General features: G+C 38.1%; 3 protein-coding genes across 3 annotated transcripts; 1 reads left to right on the top strand and 2 right to left on the bottom strand.

The window, feature by feature from the left end:
• Positions 1-766: 766 nt before the first annotated feature.
• Positions 767-4288, bottom strand: LOC148729142 (uncharacterized). The gene is made up of 6 exons (XM_088725092.1): positions 4112-4288; positions 3630-3744; positions 2679-2804; positions 2315-2348; positions 1627-1753; positions 767-1330 (listed from the first exon to the last, which is right to left on the bottom strand). The coding sequence occupies exons 1-6, from the start codon at positions 4286-4288 to the stop codon at positions 767-769; spliced, it is 1143 nt and encodes a 380-aa protein (XP_088581218.1).
• Positions 4289-8045: 3757 nt separating this feature from the next.
• LOC148729143 (uncharacterized) lies at positions 8046-16633 on the top strand. The gene is made up of 5 exons (XM_088725093.1): positions 8046-8118; positions 9630-9907; positions 10180-10293; positions 15563-15700; positions 15786-16633. Exons 1-5 carry the CDS (start codon positions 8046-8048, stop codon positions 16302-16304), a joined length of 1122 nt encoding a protein of 373 aa, XP_088581219.1. The 3' UTR covers positions 16305-16633.
• A 275-nt stretch (positions 16634-16908) lies between these two features.
• LOC148729144 (uncharacterized) lies at positions 16909-19857 on the bottom strand. The gene is made up of 2 exons (XM_088725492.1): positions 19728-19857; positions 16909-17722 (listed from the first exon to the last, which is right to left on the bottom strand). The coding sequence occupies exons 1-2, from the start codon at positions 19795-19797 to the stop codon at positions 17427-17429; spliced, it is 366 nt and encodes a 121-aa protein (XP_088581618.1). The 5' UTR covers positions 19798-19857; the 3' UTR covers positions 16909-17426.
• Positions 19858-20651: the final 794 nt, after the last annotated feature.

Genomic DNA, 20651 nt, shown 5'->3' on the forward strand with positions numbered 1-20651 from the left:
CAATCACCCCCACCGATAACAGTCCCTCTTAAGTCAACTCTTTCCTGAACGATAAAAGTGAACCATCAACTGAACTGAGGATAAGTTGTTAATGACGGTGTCTTTATTGTTTCTAGGAAGAATAGTTTTGCCGGTGAGGTCACAGGCTGTTCAGCTCTGTAAAACTTCAAGCAAACCGTAAGATATCAGTATAAAAAGGAAGAGATCAAATTAGGAAGTAACGGCCATTAAAAAAAAAAAAAAATATGATGAACAGAGCCTCTCACAAAATATCTTTTCTATCGTTAATTACACGTTCAGCTGGGGGGTTTGGATTTTACGATTCTAGCAAACAAAGCTTCTCCCCTCTAATTGCTACATTTTTCCTTGTAAATGATATACGCGAACTTGGTGTTATATCATGGTAATTATTAACAACTATTCACCGAAGTGAAAATGACTGGTGGTGGATATTACTGAGCCACGAAGCGGCGAGTTAATTATCCATCACTAGCCACCGACACTTAAGGTGAATAGTTTTTTAAGCATATACTAAAACGGTGGCACAGGTAATTTCCCTGCGCATACAGCTCGCGACATCGACGTTTAATGGATATCGAATATGTCTTCTTAGCAAATTTCTATAGAGTTTTAATACTTGAATTGGCTTTGTACGATTGAAGCATCTTAGACTTGATGTCAAAAAGTTATGTTTGAGACAAATCTGACCAGAGGAGAAGATAATGCTGAACCTACTCTATTATTAGCTAGTAAGCTGTACATTTTTCTAATTCATGATGGCTTCTTGACTTGAAATTTGGGGAGTGAACTGCCACTGCACCAGGATGTACCCCATGGCTTTGATGTGCTTGTCTCCGTTGTCTGACTTGTGTGTTGCTTCATTTCCACACGTGTTGGAGTCATCATGATGACCTCCCGTACCAAAACCAATTCGGGAGACACAATAGGCGCAATCATTATACTCGTTAGCGATGATACCGATTCTTGCTTTGGAATGAGGTGAGTCGTCCCCCACAGCATTGAAACCTTCCCTGTGGCAGTGAGGCTGTAAATTGGCCTCAGTACCAATCAACTCCTTCCACGTGTTACGACCCAATGAGGTGGAGTGGTATTTTCCATCAGCGATCAGTGAGTGCAGAGAATTGGCGTACTTGTTGATAACAGTGAAGTTGGCCTGTTGGTAGATCTTTAGACCGAGACAGATCTTGGAGAAGGATGTGTTCCAGTACGTCGGTAACTTGGTCTCTTGTAAGTCAAACCCAGTCTTCCCTCCAGGAAGGTTATAAGCTTTTCTGTCGCTCCAGAAATCAGAGTGGTAATGGTAGGTTCTCTGAAATTGATAATAAATGATTTTTTTCTTATTTAGTGTGATAGCCATTATAGACTGTTTTAGGCTCACGGTCATTAACTAATCATAAGCCACTCCTGGTGGTTGTAAGGAAGACCGTAGCGATAACTTGCCCGTCTTGTAAAGATGAGTGAACGGTCGAGCGAACGACTTTTGATAGCTGTAAAGGAAACAGCATACACTTTCTCACAAACAATATTTCGCTTACTTACACTGACCTGTATCTCGAATGAATTTCAAATGATTTTATACTTTATTAATAGCAAATCAATTTATACCTTGTTGCCATCAATTTTCATGACAGGTGTCCATCCTCTATCTCCGCATCCAAAGTCTCCCATGTGACAGAAAACGGAAATTGGCTTTGAGTCCAAGAGCAGGACAACCTTACCACTCTTGTCCAATCTGTTGGATAAAATACTTTGTGAGAACTGGTAGTACATAGCGAGACTTTGGCATATTTAGTAGGTCTTATAACTTTTCAAGAGACACAACGTACGTTTCAATTCTTTTCCAAAAAGAAGTCGGCTCGGATGATTATCATAAAGGATAAGGAGCTGGATTGTTGTTAAAATAATTGCTTTTATCATATAAGGGGCAAAATTACTGAATTGTGATTGGCTGAAAATCGCTTAGCAACGGCTGCCAAGGTAAATAAAATTCTGTTTGTTTTGGCGTCCCGTCTTACGCGAGATCAGTAAGAAAACATTTTGCTCCTTATACTATAAACAAGTAATCACATGGTTCCTCGTAAAATTAAGGATTAATATCACTTGTGTTTTCGGAAGTTGCAAAAATTTCCCTCGTCGCTGCGCGACTCGGACAATTTCAGCAACTTCCGAAAACACGCGTGATATTAATCCATAATTTTTACTCGGCCCCATGCGATTATCTACACTTATTCCTTCTGATGGCATATCTCGTTCTTACCTATTTCTGATATTGTCATTGAGCTATTTTACTTACATATTCATTTCGTAAATTTCCTTGCATGTTGAGACTGAAAGAAGAGTAAGATATGAATATTAATCTTCTCGGTAGCATTGTGAGTAGTTTTGCATTCATGTGATCATTAAAAGCATGAAGTTTCCTTCAAATTTTTGTAACCTGATCAATACAAGGCAGGTGATTAACATAACAAAATCACCCTCTCTGATAACTTAACAACGAACCCTTAAACAACAACAGAAAAAAGAACGTGTGGTATTTTATAAAGTCTGATTGAAACGAATATTTACATTTAAAGAGAAAAAAACACAAATGAAAGGCGTTTACTTTGAAACAGAGCATCACAAGAAACCTCATGGAAACATCAAAAGAGATTCATTACTCATTGTGCAGATTTTTCCATCCCCAAAGTATCCAGGTTTGCATGAACACTTGTATGATCCTTCAGTATTGTTGCACACAGCATTGGCATTACAGCTATGTGTACCTGTAGCACACTCGTCAGTGTCTGAGAAGAAATTAATAACTTTTGATGGCGGGACAATTCTCCAAAGAATGATTTTCATTTGAGCGTTAAAGGTAACCAATGGTCTGCTGGTTTTTGTCCTGCCCTGTGATTGGTTCAAATACTGGAGCCATACCCTTAATAAAACGTATCAAAACCAACTGCAACTCAATCACTCGTCATTTCCCGGCCTGCAAAGCTGGCGTATGTTAGCCCCTTACAGAGGTAAAGAGGGGCAGAGCCGCCAAAAGGAGCAGCTTACCAAACGCCTCGCTTCTCTGCCACTCATTTTTACCTCTCAAACCGCACTCAAAACTGCAAGCTACGCAGAATCGCGTTTTCTCACCCTTAGGCTTGCTGGCTTGTTTTTTCTTTGACTTCTCATTAATTTCTGCTGGATTTTTTCCTTTTTTTCTGATTGGCTGCCATGATTACTAAGGGTCTTGCTTTTCGACATTCGGTTAAAAGGAGTAATAAGTTTTTGCGATGATCCAAATACAGCCTAGTGTAAAAAAGTAATTCAGATAAAGAACGAGATCGGTTCGTTCTTGGCAAATGGACTTTGAAATATTTTTTTTCTGGTAATGAACAGGCGGGTGGCTCTGAATGATGCCCCGAAACCACGGTGGATGAGTAGTTAAAGCATAAATTTCGAAGTAAGCCTTGTTCGATCTCCTCTTTTTCATGGAGAAGAATTGACAGGTAAAGAAGAAGATCTACATTCCTTTGATAATCACCGCAGGTATATCTCCTTTAACAGCTTTTCTCGTCCCGCTTGCTAGATAGTTTTGAACGTCCTCACTTATTTAAAAAACAAGTTCTGTTTACCTTGGCCGCAGTCTTCTCCTTTGAATCCAGCAGAACACAAACAGCGATAGCCTTTGTCAGTAAAACCACTTTGACAAGTGCCTTCATTCTTACAGCGGTTTGTAACACATGTGTTCTAAAGCCAAAGAGATAAATTAGTAATCAAGTACACTTCCCTTCAAACTGATGATAATTAGACTTAGTCATCACAATTGCATCTTAAGCCTTGTCATTCTCTTGAGACTGAGCCGATAAATGTTCATCGCGTTCGCTTTAGCCGCCTTTCAGTTTTATATTTCTGCATTTTGTAAACTTGTATTTTTGTTGGTTCTTTATTAGTTCAAACCTCTTCCTCTATCGAGCGTTTAAAATCATTGCTGTAAGTGGCCACGAAAGAACACGCCTTTTGGCATTTACACCTACAACAAACTTAGTTGCATTATTGAAATATTTTTCGTTACTTTTTGGACCAATTAATAGATAGATTAACAAAGAATACTTGCATCAGCAGAATGATGAAAATAATCTATGTTCTCCTCCAGCTCATGTTCATGTCCTTCGTGAGTGACATCATTCAGTTCGCATAGATACTCTCCACTTTCCTCTGCTCTTTTATCGAGATTAATACTGACACAGTCGGGTTCCATGTAGTACACGTTCTTACAAAACCCTGCGATCATGATTTCCACCACGCGAATCACGTGGTTTACCAGGCGTTTGCCATCAAATGCTTTTTCAGGTCGAAACTCCAAAGTGCGGCATTCGTCTGTGTCACTGAAGTCTGGAATTAAACAAAAACCTAGAATGAGCGTAGGAGTAGTAGTAGTAGTAGTAGTAGTAGTAGTAGTAGTAGTAGTATTAGTAGTAGTAGTAGTTCTTTATTTAATGTGGCACCACACTTAGCTACAAGCTACCTACCAGGAATCCCACAACAAAATATACAATAAAAATTACAACCTACATCAAGAAATTATGTACGTTAAGTAAAATGTTTTTACAAAAAGGATATTTCAAAATTTAAATATATATTTGTATAAACGTGTAGTAAAACAGAGATCAAAAACTAAAAAAATTAAAATTTTAGGCGTCGGATATCGTGAAGAAACGTTCTTGTGCCAGCCTTTGCGCGTGTAGCATCTGGTATCGCGTTCCAAGTCTTAGCAGCAAAATAACGAAATGACTTAAGACCATGCTTGGTACTGTTAATCTTAGGTAAGGAAAGCATGTTAGTGCCTCTTAAATTATAATCAGTCCTCCTTGGTTTAACTAAGTCAGTAATAGGTCTGGGAGCCTTATATAGATAGCAGTTATTGACCGTTAGCAACATGTCTTGAATCCTACGACTCTTTGATGTCGTATGCAAGCCTATACAATCGAGCGAGTCTTCTTATAAAATACCGTTATCTTCGTATACATGATCTAAGCGTACGTTGATTTACCCTTTCCATTTTCTTTGTATTCCTTTCCCCACAGTGGTGCCATATCTGGCTACAATAATCAAAGTGAGGTAAAATAAATGAGGCAGGATATTTTTAAGCCTATTTAAAGCATTAAGCTGACCCGACACCTTTCGACAGATCGATGCAACATGAGTATCAAATTTGAGCTTGTCATCCAATGTTACAGCTAATAATTTTATTTCACTGGAAGTAGGTATTGGCCTCCCTGCACATTCTAACTGGAAATCATAATCAGTGTTTCCTAAAACCAAACCCTGATATTTGTCTGGATTTGCTAACATCCCATTCTGTCGAAACCATTGTGTTGAACTGGCTAAGTCTCGGTTTATACTTTCCTCCAATGCTCGGGAATCATGGTGTGATAAATAGAGTTTAGTGTCGTCTGCATAAAAAATTTACTGTTGACTATTAAGCCCTTCAATATCAGTCGCGCCGAGTGGCGAGAATAATAATTTAATACTTCAATGGTATTTTAAAAAAATTCATCACAAAAAAATACATTTCATAAGTCACAAAGGGTATTATAGAAATCTTCTAGATCTGCTTCTGAGAAGTTTGAAATATCATATGGTCAAAGCCTCAAACATAATTTTTTCAGACTACTCATCTAACCGCGCGAGTTTTTACAAAATATAAAGCTCTGCGCCAAGTTAAGTGGGCTGAATATTTTAAAGGAACCTCTTATTAATAAGTAGTCAGTTTCAGTTGTCACGGTGGTACAACTCCATGGCAACAAACATAATATTTCCAAGTAGCTTTCATCTTCGATAATTTTAAGCCGAGATGAAAGAGAAAAGAGAATGAGATTTTCCTTGCTCCATTCGCTTTGCAACGAATTCTCGGTGCTCATGCAGATTTGTCAACTTGCTCTAGAATGATCTTAGCACCACTGGCTTTCAAACTTGCGCTGCCACCTGAGATACCTACATAATACTGCACATGACAAATGTCAGACAGGAATGGATTTCCTGAATTATAGAGAAAAATGACGGTGATTCTCCATTTAGAATTAAAGATCCTTTCGAACCATGTTCGCAAAAAACTTCAAAATAACTATAAATAATTGTGTCTGCTTTGTCTCTATTTCGTCCATAGAACAGATGCAAGCCATAACTTCTATAAGCCCATCAAGATCTACCAAAGAATAATTTATTTAGTCATGAAAAGCTTCAAAAATTTAATTTATAAAAAACTGATCTACCACAAAAACAAGAGGAAAAACGCAATCGTTGGAAACTAAACAAAGATGCTTTAAAACAATAGTATTTCATAAACAGTTGAAAAGTTTATTTTTACCATAATTTTTTTTCCGCTAATGATAGGTTTAAGTAAAACTAACCTTGTGTTGCAGACATCATACTAGACAATGCCAAAAAAAGACAGATATAGATCAAATACATGTACATCATCGAGAAGAACTCATTCAGAAAGTTTTCCGAGAGAAGTATAAATTCATGTCCAACCCTACATGCAGGTGAAGCGATCTAAAAACTATTTTTTCTTGGGCATAACCTTTTAATCTATTTTCAGCCAATAGAAACTCAGCTGTTGCGTGAATTATAGTTATTTAAATACTTCATTTCTTGTCAGGACGATGGAATAATTAATAATTTACATGTTTTTGCTTTTTTTGTCTAAGAGATTCAGTCTTTGGCTATTGTTTCGTAAATTTTACTGAACCGGCCTTAAATCCTTCTGTTACTTTGTTATCTAAAGAGGTCTTCATGTTCCTGTTTTTGTCAGTATATTGATCAGGTTGTTGGGTAAACTGATTCGACAGAGAATCGCATGTGGATTTAAACACTTTGAAAGCATTCCTATCTTATTGCTGGATCATAAACTCCCTTAAAGGGAAAAGAAGCTTTTATGGGTTTATTGTAATGTATATCAGTCAGCTTTAATAAAAAAAACAACTGCGTAGGTCTTATAATTATGTGCCCTGCTTTGCAGTATGACCCTTTGAGCAAAAGCAGTATTTACCGTTAGCCATCAGTGAGTAGAGAGAGAGTTGGCATGCTTTTCTATAAAGATAAGCTATTTTTGATGGCCAATTTAGATACCGAGGCATATCTTACTCCCGACCAATAGGTCGGTAAATGAATAAAGGGAATAAGTTTATAAAGAAATTGTGGTGCTGCGTCAATGGGGGTAAAAAGTTAATTTGGGTTTATTCGCTAAGTTGAAATTGTAAATTGGCCACCGCAAAGAGTTAAAAAGCTGACGTTTTGAATATAGTTTATATCTGACCACTTGTAGCCCAGAGGCTGAATTACGGGTGCAGTGTAAGGTTGAGAACAGACGTCAGCATATCAGGCGCCTCTGGCAGCCGCTTCAGTCTATCGATCTCACCTTCCCATCCATCCCACCCCAGGGGAGGACATCCATCACACAGTAGTCTCGTGTGTGGGAAATTAACGTCCCCTACCCCAACCTTGGAGGAGACGGGACCTCCATTTATTCGTCCCTATCCGAAAAGACATGAATATCTGACCATTTCTTGATGTTATAGAAAGGTAGCAAATTCTTCTCAATTGATTTAAGACCTTGAGTGTTGGTCCGGCCGGGGCTCGAACCCTCGACCTCCCGCACAACAGTTCAGCGCTTTATCCATTGAGCTAACCGGGAGGCGGTTTCGAGCGTTAGCCCGTCGTCATTCGCTCTGACGAAGGGCCAACGCTCGAATTGTCAGCTTTTTAACTCTTTACGGCGGCCAATTTCCAATTTCAATTCATTTTATAAAATCAAATAGTTGGTAATTAGGTCATTGGGAAGCTTGGTAAAGTAAAATGATTAATTTATTTTCTCCCAATGAATTGAATACCTGCTGGAAGAATGAATAAAGATAACGTGACCTCCAGGTCTTATTGGTCAAAAGAAAATCAGGAAGTTGTTATCACAAGGAAAGCAAATTGAAGGAGATATTTTGCATTAATTTGCATACTTTTCGTAAAGTGGGTTTCAGAAAGCGATCTGTGATATGAAGAATTCGATTTTTATCTTCGTTCTGTCACTTTGGTATTTCATGATACCTGCCTCTGTCTCATCGAAAGGTCAGTTTTACCATTACTCATTTCTGAGTGGGGATAGTGAAGGGAAAGTAGTCCTTCTTAATAATATTTACCGTTTCACACCCTTACCTGCTATTTTTTTTAATGGGTTTTTGTTATTTATTTCCGAAAAAAAAAAAAAAAAACCTTTAAAGATTGCTAAACACTTTTAAATTCCTTTAAACTCCCCAACGAAGAACCTCTGGGGTGAATGGATGATGAGTGGGCGGATAGTTTGTTTGAGTAAGTTTTTGTGCATTTCTTACGCAGCGAATTGCGAAAGATCTTCTGTCTTTTTTTTATGTTGTTGTAATATTTTCTACTTATGTATCCACCTCTTTATTTATTTGTTCATTTTTTGTATTGTCGCAATGAAGGAGTTTACTCTTTTTTGATTCCACACTTCTTGTTTGTATCCGCTGCTGTGGTTATTGTGCTGATAAAGTAAGATATTACTTCAGTTTTAGTCAACTTTTCCCCAACAAACAACTGCCTCAGTCTGGGTGTATCGACAAATTTACCTTTCATGGCAATTACGTAGCTTTTGAGTAAATATAATCGGTTAAAAAAAAGATGTCACACAGCAACGCTTTTCTGCAATACAAGTTCTTTGCAGAAGTGACTTGTTACTTGATCTGCATCATTCTAGGATTTATCCAACGATTCAGTTCGCTTTACTAATTCAGACTAAGAACTTGCGTATTGACTGTGAAACTTTACTTCTCTTCTCTTTATTTTTGAGAATTTTCGAATTTAAACTTCGTGCATATGGCAGATGCAATACGGATAATTGCTACCGAGAAATTAAAATGGAAGGCAAATGCCTAAGGGAGTTTAAACAGTCCGAATAGGAACGTGAATGGCTGGACAAATGGAAAAGACCATTTAGGATGCTTAAAGATTTGTACGAATAATCTGCTGATAATTATTCAAACTTATTAATAAACCCAACTATTGCTATAGTTACATGTATCATTAATTGCTATCTGCAAGTTTCCTGCAGATGGCAGTACGAAACATTACTACCGAGAAATTGAATGGAACACAAATCCCTGAGGAAATTTAAGAAGTGCGAATAGGATCACAAGTGAATGGACAAATTGAAAAATTTAGGAATTTACCTAAGTATTTAGACGGATAAACTGTCGTTAAATACTAAAGCTACTAAACCTCAATGTTATGAAGGGGGAAAGTTTCTAAAGAAACTGTTTCGCTGCGTCGGTGGGGGTAACAAGGTATATTGGTTTAGTTTGTCAACTAAGATCAAATTTTAAATTGACCATCGTAAAGGGTTTCATAGCTGACGCTTCGAGCGTTAGCCGAAGGGCTAACGCTCGAAACGTCAGCTCTTTTAAAAGTCTTTACGGTGGCCAATTTACAATTTCAACTTAGTTGATAAAATCAAATTGCCATACTATAATCATAATATTATTGTTGCCATAATTATCTATTCTTTTATGTTTATCTCTGTTAACATTGTTTTCCTTTTCTTATATTTCTTCTAAATTGTTAAGAATTTTCCGATGCAGACCAATGCCGCCATTTGGAGTGTACACCTAAAAAAGCATTAGACGGCAAGCGTCACGTAAACCACGCGATTCGTATCGTTGAAGTCATGACAATGAATTTTTGTGGGATCATGTGTTACATGGAGCCTGACTGTGTCAGCATTAATCTTGATAAACGAGTGGGTAGACATGGAGGGTACAAATGTGAATTGAATAATGTTACTCACGAAGGACACAAAAGCGAGCTGAAGAAAGAACAATATTATTTTTATCATGCAGCTGAGGTAGGTGTTGGATCATCAGAAAATACTTATTTTCAGCGACGAAAATCTACTTTCTCAACCATAGGTGTTGAAATGATAGCTATAATTCTAATATTACCACAGATATTTTTATATCTAGCACTATCATTGCGCCCCTCGTTTTCTAACTTATTTTCAGTGGCCTGCTCTAAATCTAAAATTTAAAGATAATTGATCACCCATGCAACCTGCGACATCAATATTTCAACGTATGATACTAAGATTGTTAATATATTTTCTCCTTTTGGCTTCAGAGCGCTTGTGTTGATAACCCTTGCGATAACAATGCGACTTGTCAAAGCGGTTTTACCGAAAAAGGATATCGCTGTTTGTGCACCACTGGATTCAAAGGTGCAAACTGTAAAAAAGTTAAATCTTGCCATGTCAACTCGCGATCGTAGATTTGTTTGGGTTCAGAGTTTTATACACAACTTCTAAAAGTATCTGTAAAAGTTTAGGCCCGATTTTCGCAAATTATAGCCATCTTTCAACTGGCTTGAACAGAGCCAATTCTGTCCAATGTGAATGCGTGCCGAAATCTCGATAGTGGCCTTCAAGTTAATTTCTTGGTCCTGTTTGGTAGCTACGCTCGCCTGGTTCTCCTACAGGGAGCTGCAAGCTGACATGTTTAGCTTTGACAGAGTTGGAATGGCTTTTCAAGGCGCCACAACTACTTATCTTGAATACGCTCCTGCATGTTTGCAATTCAAAAGCCGCCATGTTACTTTCTTCAAGAGAAGCGGGTACAGTCGCGTTGTGGCAATCTACTATGGTAATCACCGTTCGGCATTTAATATCGAACTTATTGCTCTGCATGGTGATGTTTCTTCAAACCTCGGCCCACTAGCGAGAGATGACACCACAGATGGAAATTTTACGATCTCGAACTGGAACATCCCACCTTCCCGATAAAATCAGATGTCAGATCTCTTTCTCGCCATCTTGAAGAGGTAAAGACTCAGATGAACCTTAATGATTTTGATGTCTATGAAATGAGTGAAACCTGGCTAAATTCCACTTGGAGCGACTGCATGATTGCTTCGAAGAATTATCAGATTCACCACTGTGATCGGAGCGACTCAAAAAGAGGTGGTGGGGTTGCCGCTTATGTTAACAATTCTCTCCTTTGTCGTCGAGTTCGATTGTTGGATTCATCCATTTAGCTCGAACATCTCTGCCTGGAAATGAAACAACATCGATCAGGCCCAAAGATTTTATTCATTGTTATTTACCGCCCACCGTACCGGCTCAAGTCCTGATTTCTACAAATTTCTTGACCAATTAATCGGCATTTCTATGAGCAGGTATAACGAAGTAATTGCGGTTGGTGACTTTAACATCGACTTGCTAGCAGTAAATGGGTCTTGTAGGTTATTTACAATGTTTCGGGACGCAGGAATGAAACAGATCGTCTCTTTTTCAACCCCTACAAGGGCTGCTCGATGTTCGGCCGCGTTGCTAGATCATGTTTATCTTTCGCATCCAGAGCGGATCATCGAAACCCTAGTCCCAATATATGGACTGAGTGATCACTATCCAGTCTGCTTGTACACAAGTTTCGCGGCCTTAAATCCCCCAAACTGCATCATGATACCATCATATATCGAAGCTTTAATAATTCTGACAAAAACAGTTTTATTTACGATCTAGATACCGCTCCATGGTCAGTGCTTGATATATCCCAAGATGTTAACGACAAGGTTGGACACCTTGGAGCGGATTTTCAATAGTGTAATCAACCAGCACGCACCCATTGTCGAGAAAAGAGTAAAGCGGAAAAAGCTGCCACCTTGGATGAATACTGAGCTCTGTCATTGATTGTATCCGAAACAGAGATAAGTTCAAGAAACGTGCGAAAAGTAATGTCCTAGCGAATACCATGTATAAGAAGCTAAGGAATCAAGTTGTCAAAACGATCGCTAACGCAAAATCGGCCCATATGAGAAACGAAATCACTGAAAATATGGGCAACCCCGAAAAACTCTGGAAAACTCTTAAACATGCAGTACCAACATATCCGATTCCTTTAACACCCTCTTTCATTGAAATGGATGCCTAAGAAATAACAGACCCATTTTCCATGGCTGATGCTTTTAACTATCGATCATTTCCGGGACTAACATAAAGCGGGCTGCAAACGTGGCTCAGGTCACAGTCAACGAACAGGTACTTGCTAACATAGAGGCTAGCATTTCACATTGATGTCTCTACGCAGTTTGATATCCCCCTCATGACCAATCAAGAAGTTGAAGAATATACAAAGCGCATAGGAGGAAACAAAGCCACAGGCTCGGATGGGATTGGAATTCAAATTCTAAAACTAGCACTACCGGCGATTTCTAATTGTTTGACCAACATCTACAATTCTCGCATCAGTAAAGCCGTTTTTCCGGATAAATTGAAAACAGTAAGCTAACTCCTGTCTACAAGAAAGACTCACCTCATGATAGAAACAACTATAGGCCTATCTCAATCCTGCCAGTTATCTCTAAACCTCTTGAAAGAGATATTGCGTCATGCTACTTAAAATACTTATGGGACAATAACCTTATATACAGCAAACAGCCTGCCTATCGCTCACATCATTCATGCGAAACTGTCCTGTTGAACCTCACAGACAACTGGCTGAAGGCTATCGATAAAGTGTTTTGGGTCGATATTTTTTGATCTGAGCAAAGCCTTGGACTTAGTGAGTCACGACATTCTATTATCTAAAATCGCTAAATACCACGCTAGTGATCAAACCTTGAGATGGTTCAAACCGTATTTATGCGATCAAACTCAAACATGCGCTATTTTTGGATCACTATCCAACCCTCTCACGTTGCCACAAGGCGTTCCACAAGGATCAATTTTGGGTCCCGTCCTCTTTTCACTTGATATTAACGACTTACCTCTTTGCCTATCAACTTCTGACCCCGAAATATATGCTGATGATACAATGCTATGGACCTCCGATCACTCCATTGATCGTATCCAACAGAATTTGCAAGTCAGCCTAAACAATGCTAGCAATTGGTTCAAGTTAAACAAAATGGTACCTAACACAAAGAAGACGAAACACCTACTCATAGCTACACGACAGAAATTGAAATACGCTAACAACCCAACCTTAGATCTTTACTTAAATAGCAACAGAAGAAGCCAAAATGAAAAACTCTCAGGCGTCAAGATCGACAAGCACATTAGCTGGCACAACCACATGAGAAAAATGTATTGTCTTAAGGCTTACTAGCTAATAAAACAACTGGTTCAAAATTATCTTCTCCTCTGGTCAGCGGATTTGTCTTAAAATCTAGTCTAACTCGTTTCAATTGTGTGAAACCAATTCGGGTTTTAATCAAATTGTCTGTGAGCCACACAGGTCAGAAAATGTAAAATGAAAGAGTTATGAGGTGGGCGACTGAACCGAGTTCGCTTAAATCCATTGGTCACTGGGGTTCAGTGCTGCGAAAATAATTTTCTTCTTAATTAAAATGCACAGTCTTTTTAACGTAAAGAGGGTTTTTAGATCTTTCTAGCTAGTACTGTGGTGCAAAATGGGGAATTCAGGCACAAACCTAACACTGTGGATCGTTTCGATTGCTTTCGATCTAATGCGGAGAAGAATCGCGAGAACGGTTAAAGTTTCTTGGCTGATTTAATAAATTCAATTAAATCATGTAAACAGTGGTGGCTAGATCGGTTAGTAACATTTTTTCAGTGGAAACGAGTGATGCTATTTTCTGGTTTGAAAATATATTATGTTATATATTATGTTTGCAGCAAATTCTAAGAACTGTCGAACGCAAAGATAGTAGGGGGCGAACTAACAAAAGAGCGCAACCTCCATACCCAGGTACGCGAAAAGGAGATCACAAAAAATCACATATCAACTGAATTTACTCTTAAAAACAACTTGAAACACTTTCAATTAGTTTTAATTAGGAAATGCGTGTTTGATTAGCATCTTTATATAACTAATTCTTTTTATTTTGGCTTTACATATTTTATTTTCTGGGAAGAAGAATTCAATTCTATTCATCCTAACATGGAATACAAGCATTATTCCATGTTAGGATGAAAAGTTGAGAATCTTTACAGCTTGGGAATACTTTGTTGAAGGGTAAATGCGTCTAGCTTAATTTCTGTTCTGTATTTAAACCGACGTTCTTTGTCAATGAAATTATTTTAATACGCTTTGTCAGTGCAGGCAGTCGCGACAATCAAATGATCTCTTTAATTATAACATAACCAAAGCAAAGCGCGCGTTCTGAATGGTCAATTTAGTGTCCCCCATTTGCCCATGGGTGTACGCTGCTGACGTGAGCAAATGCAAAGAATATTTTTCCACGCGCGCTTGTTTTTTTTCTGGTCACGTAAGATTTGTTAAATAAAAGGGAACTCGTTAGCTACAATGTATCAATGTTATGTTATAAAACAAATGGTAAACACCACAGCGTACACTATTGAGTTATGGATGCACTTGGGAGGTTTGCTAAGCACTCAAGAAGCTAGAGTCGCTCTCGACTATCGCCTCGAGCGTCTCTTTCGCTTCTTTCGTGCTTAGCAACCTCCCGCGAGCATCCATAACTCAATAGTGTACGCTGTGGTGTTTACCATTTGTTAATTAAAAGGGTAGACGTCAATGTCAGAGGTTCCCAATGGATTAATGACTTTACGTTGTTCAATTTACATGATCAACTCAGTTTCTAAAAAGCTATAAAACCAAATGATCTTGTAATACCCGGCCTTTAAGTGATTTCTACAAATCGTTTGAACTTAAATGCAGAGCTGAGGACACCTCGCGTTTTTTTTAGTAATTGTTTAGGGATGCATGCATGCAAAAATAGTCAGTTCGTTAAAGATAAACATATAAAATTGATTTTATGAAATCGCAGTACCGCCGTTCTCAAATTGGCCTTTCATTCTCCAGTAGATAGACAGCTATATTGTAAACAGATTTTCAAAGTCCGGTAATTTCTTTGGAAGACACTAGCAATGTACGCAGTGAATAAACTTGAAAACAAACTTAAACTTGGAACTTTTCTATTGGATGTTGTTGAGTGCGAGCAAGAAAATACGAGTCGTGTTTAACAATGATAACAAACAATAACGATGCAAAATCCCCACAATCAGTTACTCACCGGCTGAGCAACACAAAAATTATTTCCCGACGCCGATCAATCTCAAGATGCGCTGCTTTATGCAGTTTTTTTAATCGCAAATGTCCTCGAGCTGATTGCTGTCTTAAGCGACGCCAGACAACAATCTTGTACCGCCAATCACTGCGGTGAGATCAGCAAAGACATTAAGACGCCTAAAACGAAAATGAACGATCTGATTGCGCTGGTAAAGGACGCTTTGCCTCAAAAGCCTCCAGGTACATTTTTGGATCATATTTTGGGGAGTGGCATTTGATGTTTTCATGTTCAAAGTGTTCTCAACTCGCTCACATCTTTACACCGCAGTCTTTTCTTTCTTACAGCCCGTCCCTTCTCCTCTTGCAAGGAGCAGTACGACAAAGAAAAGTAAGGAAACAGTACGATGTTTTCATTTCAAAATTCCAAATAGCTCGCTTGATGTTTAGAGACCATTGTTGTAGGTATAAGGACCCTTCTCATTCATACAGCTGACTCAATCCGTTAAATGCTCTCTTTTGTCATAAGTTCGAGACGAAGCAAAGTGTATCCACTGGTGTTTGGCTCTCAAAAGATTCCAGTTTACTGTCACATGGGAAGCTTTGGATGTGGCGGTGGAGGATGGACACTGGCCATGAGGATTGACGGTGCAGAGGTAAACTCCCTGTCTTCTTTCAGAACCTCTTGATTTATTGAAACTGAAAAAAGAAATGAAATAAAAATGTCACTCTTTATTTCAGAGAACCTTCCATTACAATTCCCATTTCTGGAGCGACAGAAATGTCTATCACCTTGGTGGAGGCAGGACTGGCTTTGATTTACAAGAGACTAAGTTACCGACTTACTGGAACACACCCTTCTCCAAGATCTACCTCGGTATGAAGATTGGTCATCAGCTCCGGTTCATTGTCATCAACACGCACGCCAACTCACTCTACTCACTGATCGCTAATGGGAAATACCGTGCTACGGCACTTGGTCGTAACACGTCGAAGACGCTGATTGGCTTACAGGCCTCATTGCAGCCCAACTGTAACAAAGAAGGATTCAATGCTGTAGGTGACAACCATCGTCACTCCAAAGCAAGAATCGGCATCGCAGCAAACCAGCAGAATGACTGCTCATCGTGCGACTCCAGAATCGGGCTCGGTACTGGAGGGCTGTTTGATGACTCCAACACCTGTGGCAATCAAGCAGCACACTGGCCAGACAATGGAAACAAGCATATCAAGGTCATGGGGTACATCCTGGTGCAGTGACAAGGGACACAGTTGACTTTCTAAATTTCAAGCCGAGAAGCCATCATCAAGTAGCAAAAATGTAGTATTCTAAAGCCTAGAAGCTAGTAAAACAATGGGTGTAAAATTCTCTTCTCCTCTGATCCGATTTATCTCAATTATAGACTTTTTGTAGTGAGTCTAAGACGTGTTAATTGTGCAAAGCTAATTCAAGTTTTAAGAATGAGGTAAATATTGGCTACGAAAACGTATTCGGTGTTCATTATTGGTCCTTATGGGACCTGTAGGCTAAGGAAAGTCACAATCCGATCACACACCTAAAGGTGATACACAAACATGGCGAATTTTGATTTTTTTGGGAGCCCACAGATATTAATTCTTAATACGAAAAAAAAAAAAATTGGCTCAGATACGAGAACTAACGTAACCCATAAAGTAGTACTCCGTAAAATATTGCCTACTTTTCTCGCTCTCATTAGAATCAACTACTTTTTTGTATCATTTGCTTAAGACGGCAGTTTCCGCGTGGAATACGAATGAAGGTATTAATTTGATCATTAGTACTTCAACGGAACGGATTTCCTTCCGCAATATTCTCGTTAGTCATGACCTCTTACACCACAACTTCAGATGACACCTTTTAATTCATACCGGTAAGTAGTCCTAAATGGATCAATCAGATTTCTTTTCCAAAATTTATAGAAAAGAATTATGTAGCTACCTCATGCAAAAGAAAGGATAGTTTTGGAACTAGTCATGATCAGTCGTCCCCTACAGACCATGGAGGGGAAGAGTTAAACAAAGAAAACTGACTACCAATTTAATGCCATGTCTCTAACAGTGTTGCACGGATAAATGACAGTGACTATGGACAGGACTTAGAAAATCATCCTAGTATTTTGGCCATTCATGAACATTATAGGGACATCAATACACCACTTTCTTTTGATTTTCGCTGTACCAAGTGTGTGCAGGTTGAAAAATTGCTTAAAGAAGTTAATGTGAGCAAGTCGAGTGGTCACGACATGATACGGCCATGATACCGGTTAAAGAAGAAAAGTAAAATTATACGAAGGCTTACAACAAACTTAGCTGCATTATTGAAATATTTTTCGTTACTTTTTGGACCAATTAATAGATAGATTAACACAGAATACTTGCATCAGCAGAATGATGAAAATAATCTATGTTCTCCTCCAGCTCATGTTCGTGTCCTTCGTGAGTGACATTATTCAGTTCGCAGAGATACTTTCCACGTTCCTCTGCTCTTTTATCGAGATTAATACTGACACAGTCGGGTTCCATGTAGCACACGTTCTTACAAAACCCTGCGATCATGATTTCCACCACGCGAATCACGTGGTTTACCAGGCGTTTGCCATCAAAGGCTTTTTCAGGTCCAAACTCCAAAGTGCGGCATTCGTCTGTGTCACTGAAGTCTGGAATTAAACAAAAACCTAGAATGAGCGTAGTAGTAGTAGTAGTAGTAGTAGTAGTAGTAGTAGTAGTAGTAGTAGTAGTAGTTCTTTATTTAATGTGGCACCACACTTAGCTACAAGCTACCTACCAGGAATCCCACAACAAAATACAGAATAAAAATTACAACCTACATCAAGAAACTATGTACATTAAGTAAAATGTTTTTACAAAAAGGATATTTCAAAATTTAAATATATATTTGTATACATGTGTAGTAAAAGAGAGATCGAAAACTAAAAAGTTAAAATTTTAGGCGACGGATATCGTGAAGAAACGTTCTTGTGCCAGCCTTTGCGCGTATAGCATCTGGTATCGCGTTCCAAGTCTTAGCAGCAAAATAACGAAATGACTTAAGACCATGCTTGGTACTGTTAACCTTAGGTAAGGAAAGCATGTTAGTGCCTCTTAAATTGTAATCAGTCCTCCTTGGTTTAACTAAGTCAGTAATAGGTCTGGAAGCCTTATATAGATAGCAGTTATTGACCGTTAGCAACATGTCTTGACTCCTACGACTCTTCGATGTCGTATGCAAGCCGATACAATCGTGCAAGTCTTCTTATAAAATACCGTTGTCTTTGTATACATGATCTAAGCGCACGCTGATTTACCCTTTCCATTTTCTTTGTAATCCTTTCCCCACAGTGGTGCCATATCTGGCTACAATAATCAAAGTGAGGTAAAATAAATAAGAGACAGGATATTTTAAAGCCTATTTAAAGCATTAACCTGACCCGACACCTTTCGAAAGATCGATGCAACATGAGTATCAAATTTGAGCTTGTCCTACAATGTTACACCTAGTAATTTTATTTCACTGGAAGTAGGTATTGGCCTCTCTGCACATTCTAACTGGAAATCACAATCAGTGTTTCCTAAAACCAAACCCTGATATTTGTCTGGATTTGCTAACATCCCATTCTGTCGAAACCATTGTGTTGAACTGGCTAAGTCTCGGTTTATACCTTCCTCCAATGCTAGGGAATCATGGTGTGATAAATAGAGTTTAGTGTCGTCTGCATAAAAAATTTACTGTTGACTATTAAGCCCTTCAATATCAGTCGTGCCGAGTGGCTAGATTAATAATTTAACACTTCAATGATATTTTTAAAAAATAAATCTCAAAAAAATACATTTCATAAGTCACATAGGGTATTATAGAAATCTTCTAGATGTGCTTCTTAGAAGTTGGAAATATCATATGGTCAAAGCCTCCATCATAATTTTTTCAGACTACTTATCTCACCGCGCGAGTTTTTACAAAATATAAAGCTCTGTGCTAAGTTAACTGGACTGAATATTTTAAAGGAACCTCTTATTAATAAGTAGTCAGTTTCAGTTGTTACGGTGGTACAACTTTATGGCAACAAACATTATATTTCCAAGTAGGTTTCATCTTTGATAATTTTAAGCCGAGATGAAAGAGAAAAGAGAATGAGATTTTCCTTGCTCCATTCGCTTTGCAACGAATTCTCTATGCTCGTGCAGATTTTTCAACTTGCTCTAGAATGATCTTAGCACCACTGGCTTTCAAACTTGCACTGCCACCTGAGATATCTACATAATACTGCACATGATAAATGTCAGACAGGAATGGAATTCCTGAATTATAGAGAAAAAAGACGGTGATTCTCCATCTAAAATTAAAGATCCTTTCGAACCATGTTCGCAAAAAACTTGAAAATGACTATAAGAAATTGTCTGCTTTGTCTCTATTTCGTCCATAGAACAGATGCAAGCCATAACTTCTAAAAGCCCTTCAAGATCTACTAAAAAATAATTTATTAAGTCATGAAAAGCTTCAAAAATTTAATTCATAAAAGGCTGATCTACCACAAAAACAAGAGGAAAAACTCCATCGTTGGTAACTAAACAAATATGCTTTAAAACAATAGCAATTCTTAAACAGTGTAAAAGTTTATTTTACCATATTTTTTTCCGCTAATGATAGGTTTAAGTAAAACTAACCTTGTGTTGCAGACATCATACTGCACAATGGCAAAACAAGACAGATATAGATCAAATACGTGTACATCATCGAGAAGAACTCATTCAGAAAGTTTTCCGAGAGAAGTGTAAATTCATGTCCAACCCTACATGCAGGTGAAGCGATCTAAGAACTATTTTTTCTTGGGCATAACCTTCTAATCTATTTTCAGCCAATAGAAACTCAGCTGTTGCGTGAAGTTTAGTTATTCAAATACTTCATTTCGTGTCAGGACGATGGAATAATTAATAATTTACTTGTTTTTGCTTTTTTTGTCTAAGAGATTCAGTCTTTGGCTATTATTAAGTAAATTTTACTGAACCGGCCTTAAATTCTTCTGTTACTTTGATTATCTAAAGAGGTCTTAATGTTCCTGTTTTTGTTAGTATATTGATCAGGTTGTTAGGTAAACTGATTCCACAGAGAATCGCATGTGGATTTAAACACTTTGAAAGCATTCCTATCTTATTGCTGGATCATAAACTTCTCTGAAGGGAAAAGAAGCTTTTACGGGTTTATTGTAATGTATATTAGTCAGCTTTCAAACAAAAACAAAAAAAAAAACAACTGCGTAGGTATTATTGTGTGGCCTACTTTGCAGTATGACCCTTTGAGCAAAAGCAGTATTTACTGTTAGCCATCTTTATTTTTTGGGAATTTTCGAATTTAAACTTCTTGCATATGGCAGTTGGCAGTACGGATAATTGCTACCGAGAAGATAAAATCATGATGGAAGTCAAATGCCTAAGGGAGTCGAAACAGTCCGAATAGGAGCGCGAATGGATGGACAAATGAATAAAACCATTTAGGATGATTAGAGATTTATGCAAATAATCTGTCGATTATTATTCAAACTTATCAATAATCCCAACTATTGTCATAGTTACATGCATTATAAATTGCTA

The sequence above is a fragment of the Stylophora pistillata genome, chromosome 6 (assembly GCF_964205215.1).
Source record: "Stylophora pistillata chromosome 6, jaStyPist1.2, whole genome shotgun sequence".
Taxonomy (NCBI): Eukaryota; Metazoa; Cnidaria; class Anthozoa; order Scleractinia; family Pocilloporidae; genus Stylophora; species Stylophora pistillata.

Coding starts and splice junctions, on each gene's coding strand:
- LOC148729144 (XM_088725492.1), bottom strand. CDS start 19,797: ATGATGTACACGTATTTGATCTATATCTGTCTTGTTTTGCCATTGTGC. Junction 17,723..19,727: donor TATGATGTCTGCAACACAAG/GTTAGTTTTACT, acceptor GTTTAATTCCAG/ACTTCAGTGACACAGACGAA.
- LOC148729143 (XM_088725093.1), top strand. CDS start 8,046: ATGAAGAATTCGATTTTTATCTTCGTTCTGTCACTTTGGTATTTCATG. Junction 8,119..9,629: donor TGCCTCTGTCTCATCGAAAG/GTCAGTTTTACC, acceptor TAAATTGTTAAG/AATTTTCCGATGCAGACCAA. Junction 9,908..10,179: donor ATTTTTATCATGCAGCTGAG/GTAGGTGTTGGA, acceptor TTTTGGCTTCAG/AGCGCTTGTGTTGATAACCC.
- LOC148729142 (XM_088725092.1), bottom strand. CDS start 4,288: ATGATCGCAGGGTTTTGTAAGAACGTGTACTACATGGAACCCGACTGT. Junction 3,745..4,111: donor ATTTTCATCATTCTGCTGAT/GCAAGTATTCTT, acceptor CTTTGGCTTTAG/AACACATGTGTTACAAACCG. Junction 1,331..1,626: donor TGAAAATTGATGGCAACAAG/GTATAAATTGAT, acceptor TATCAATTTCAG/AGAACCTACCATTACCACTC.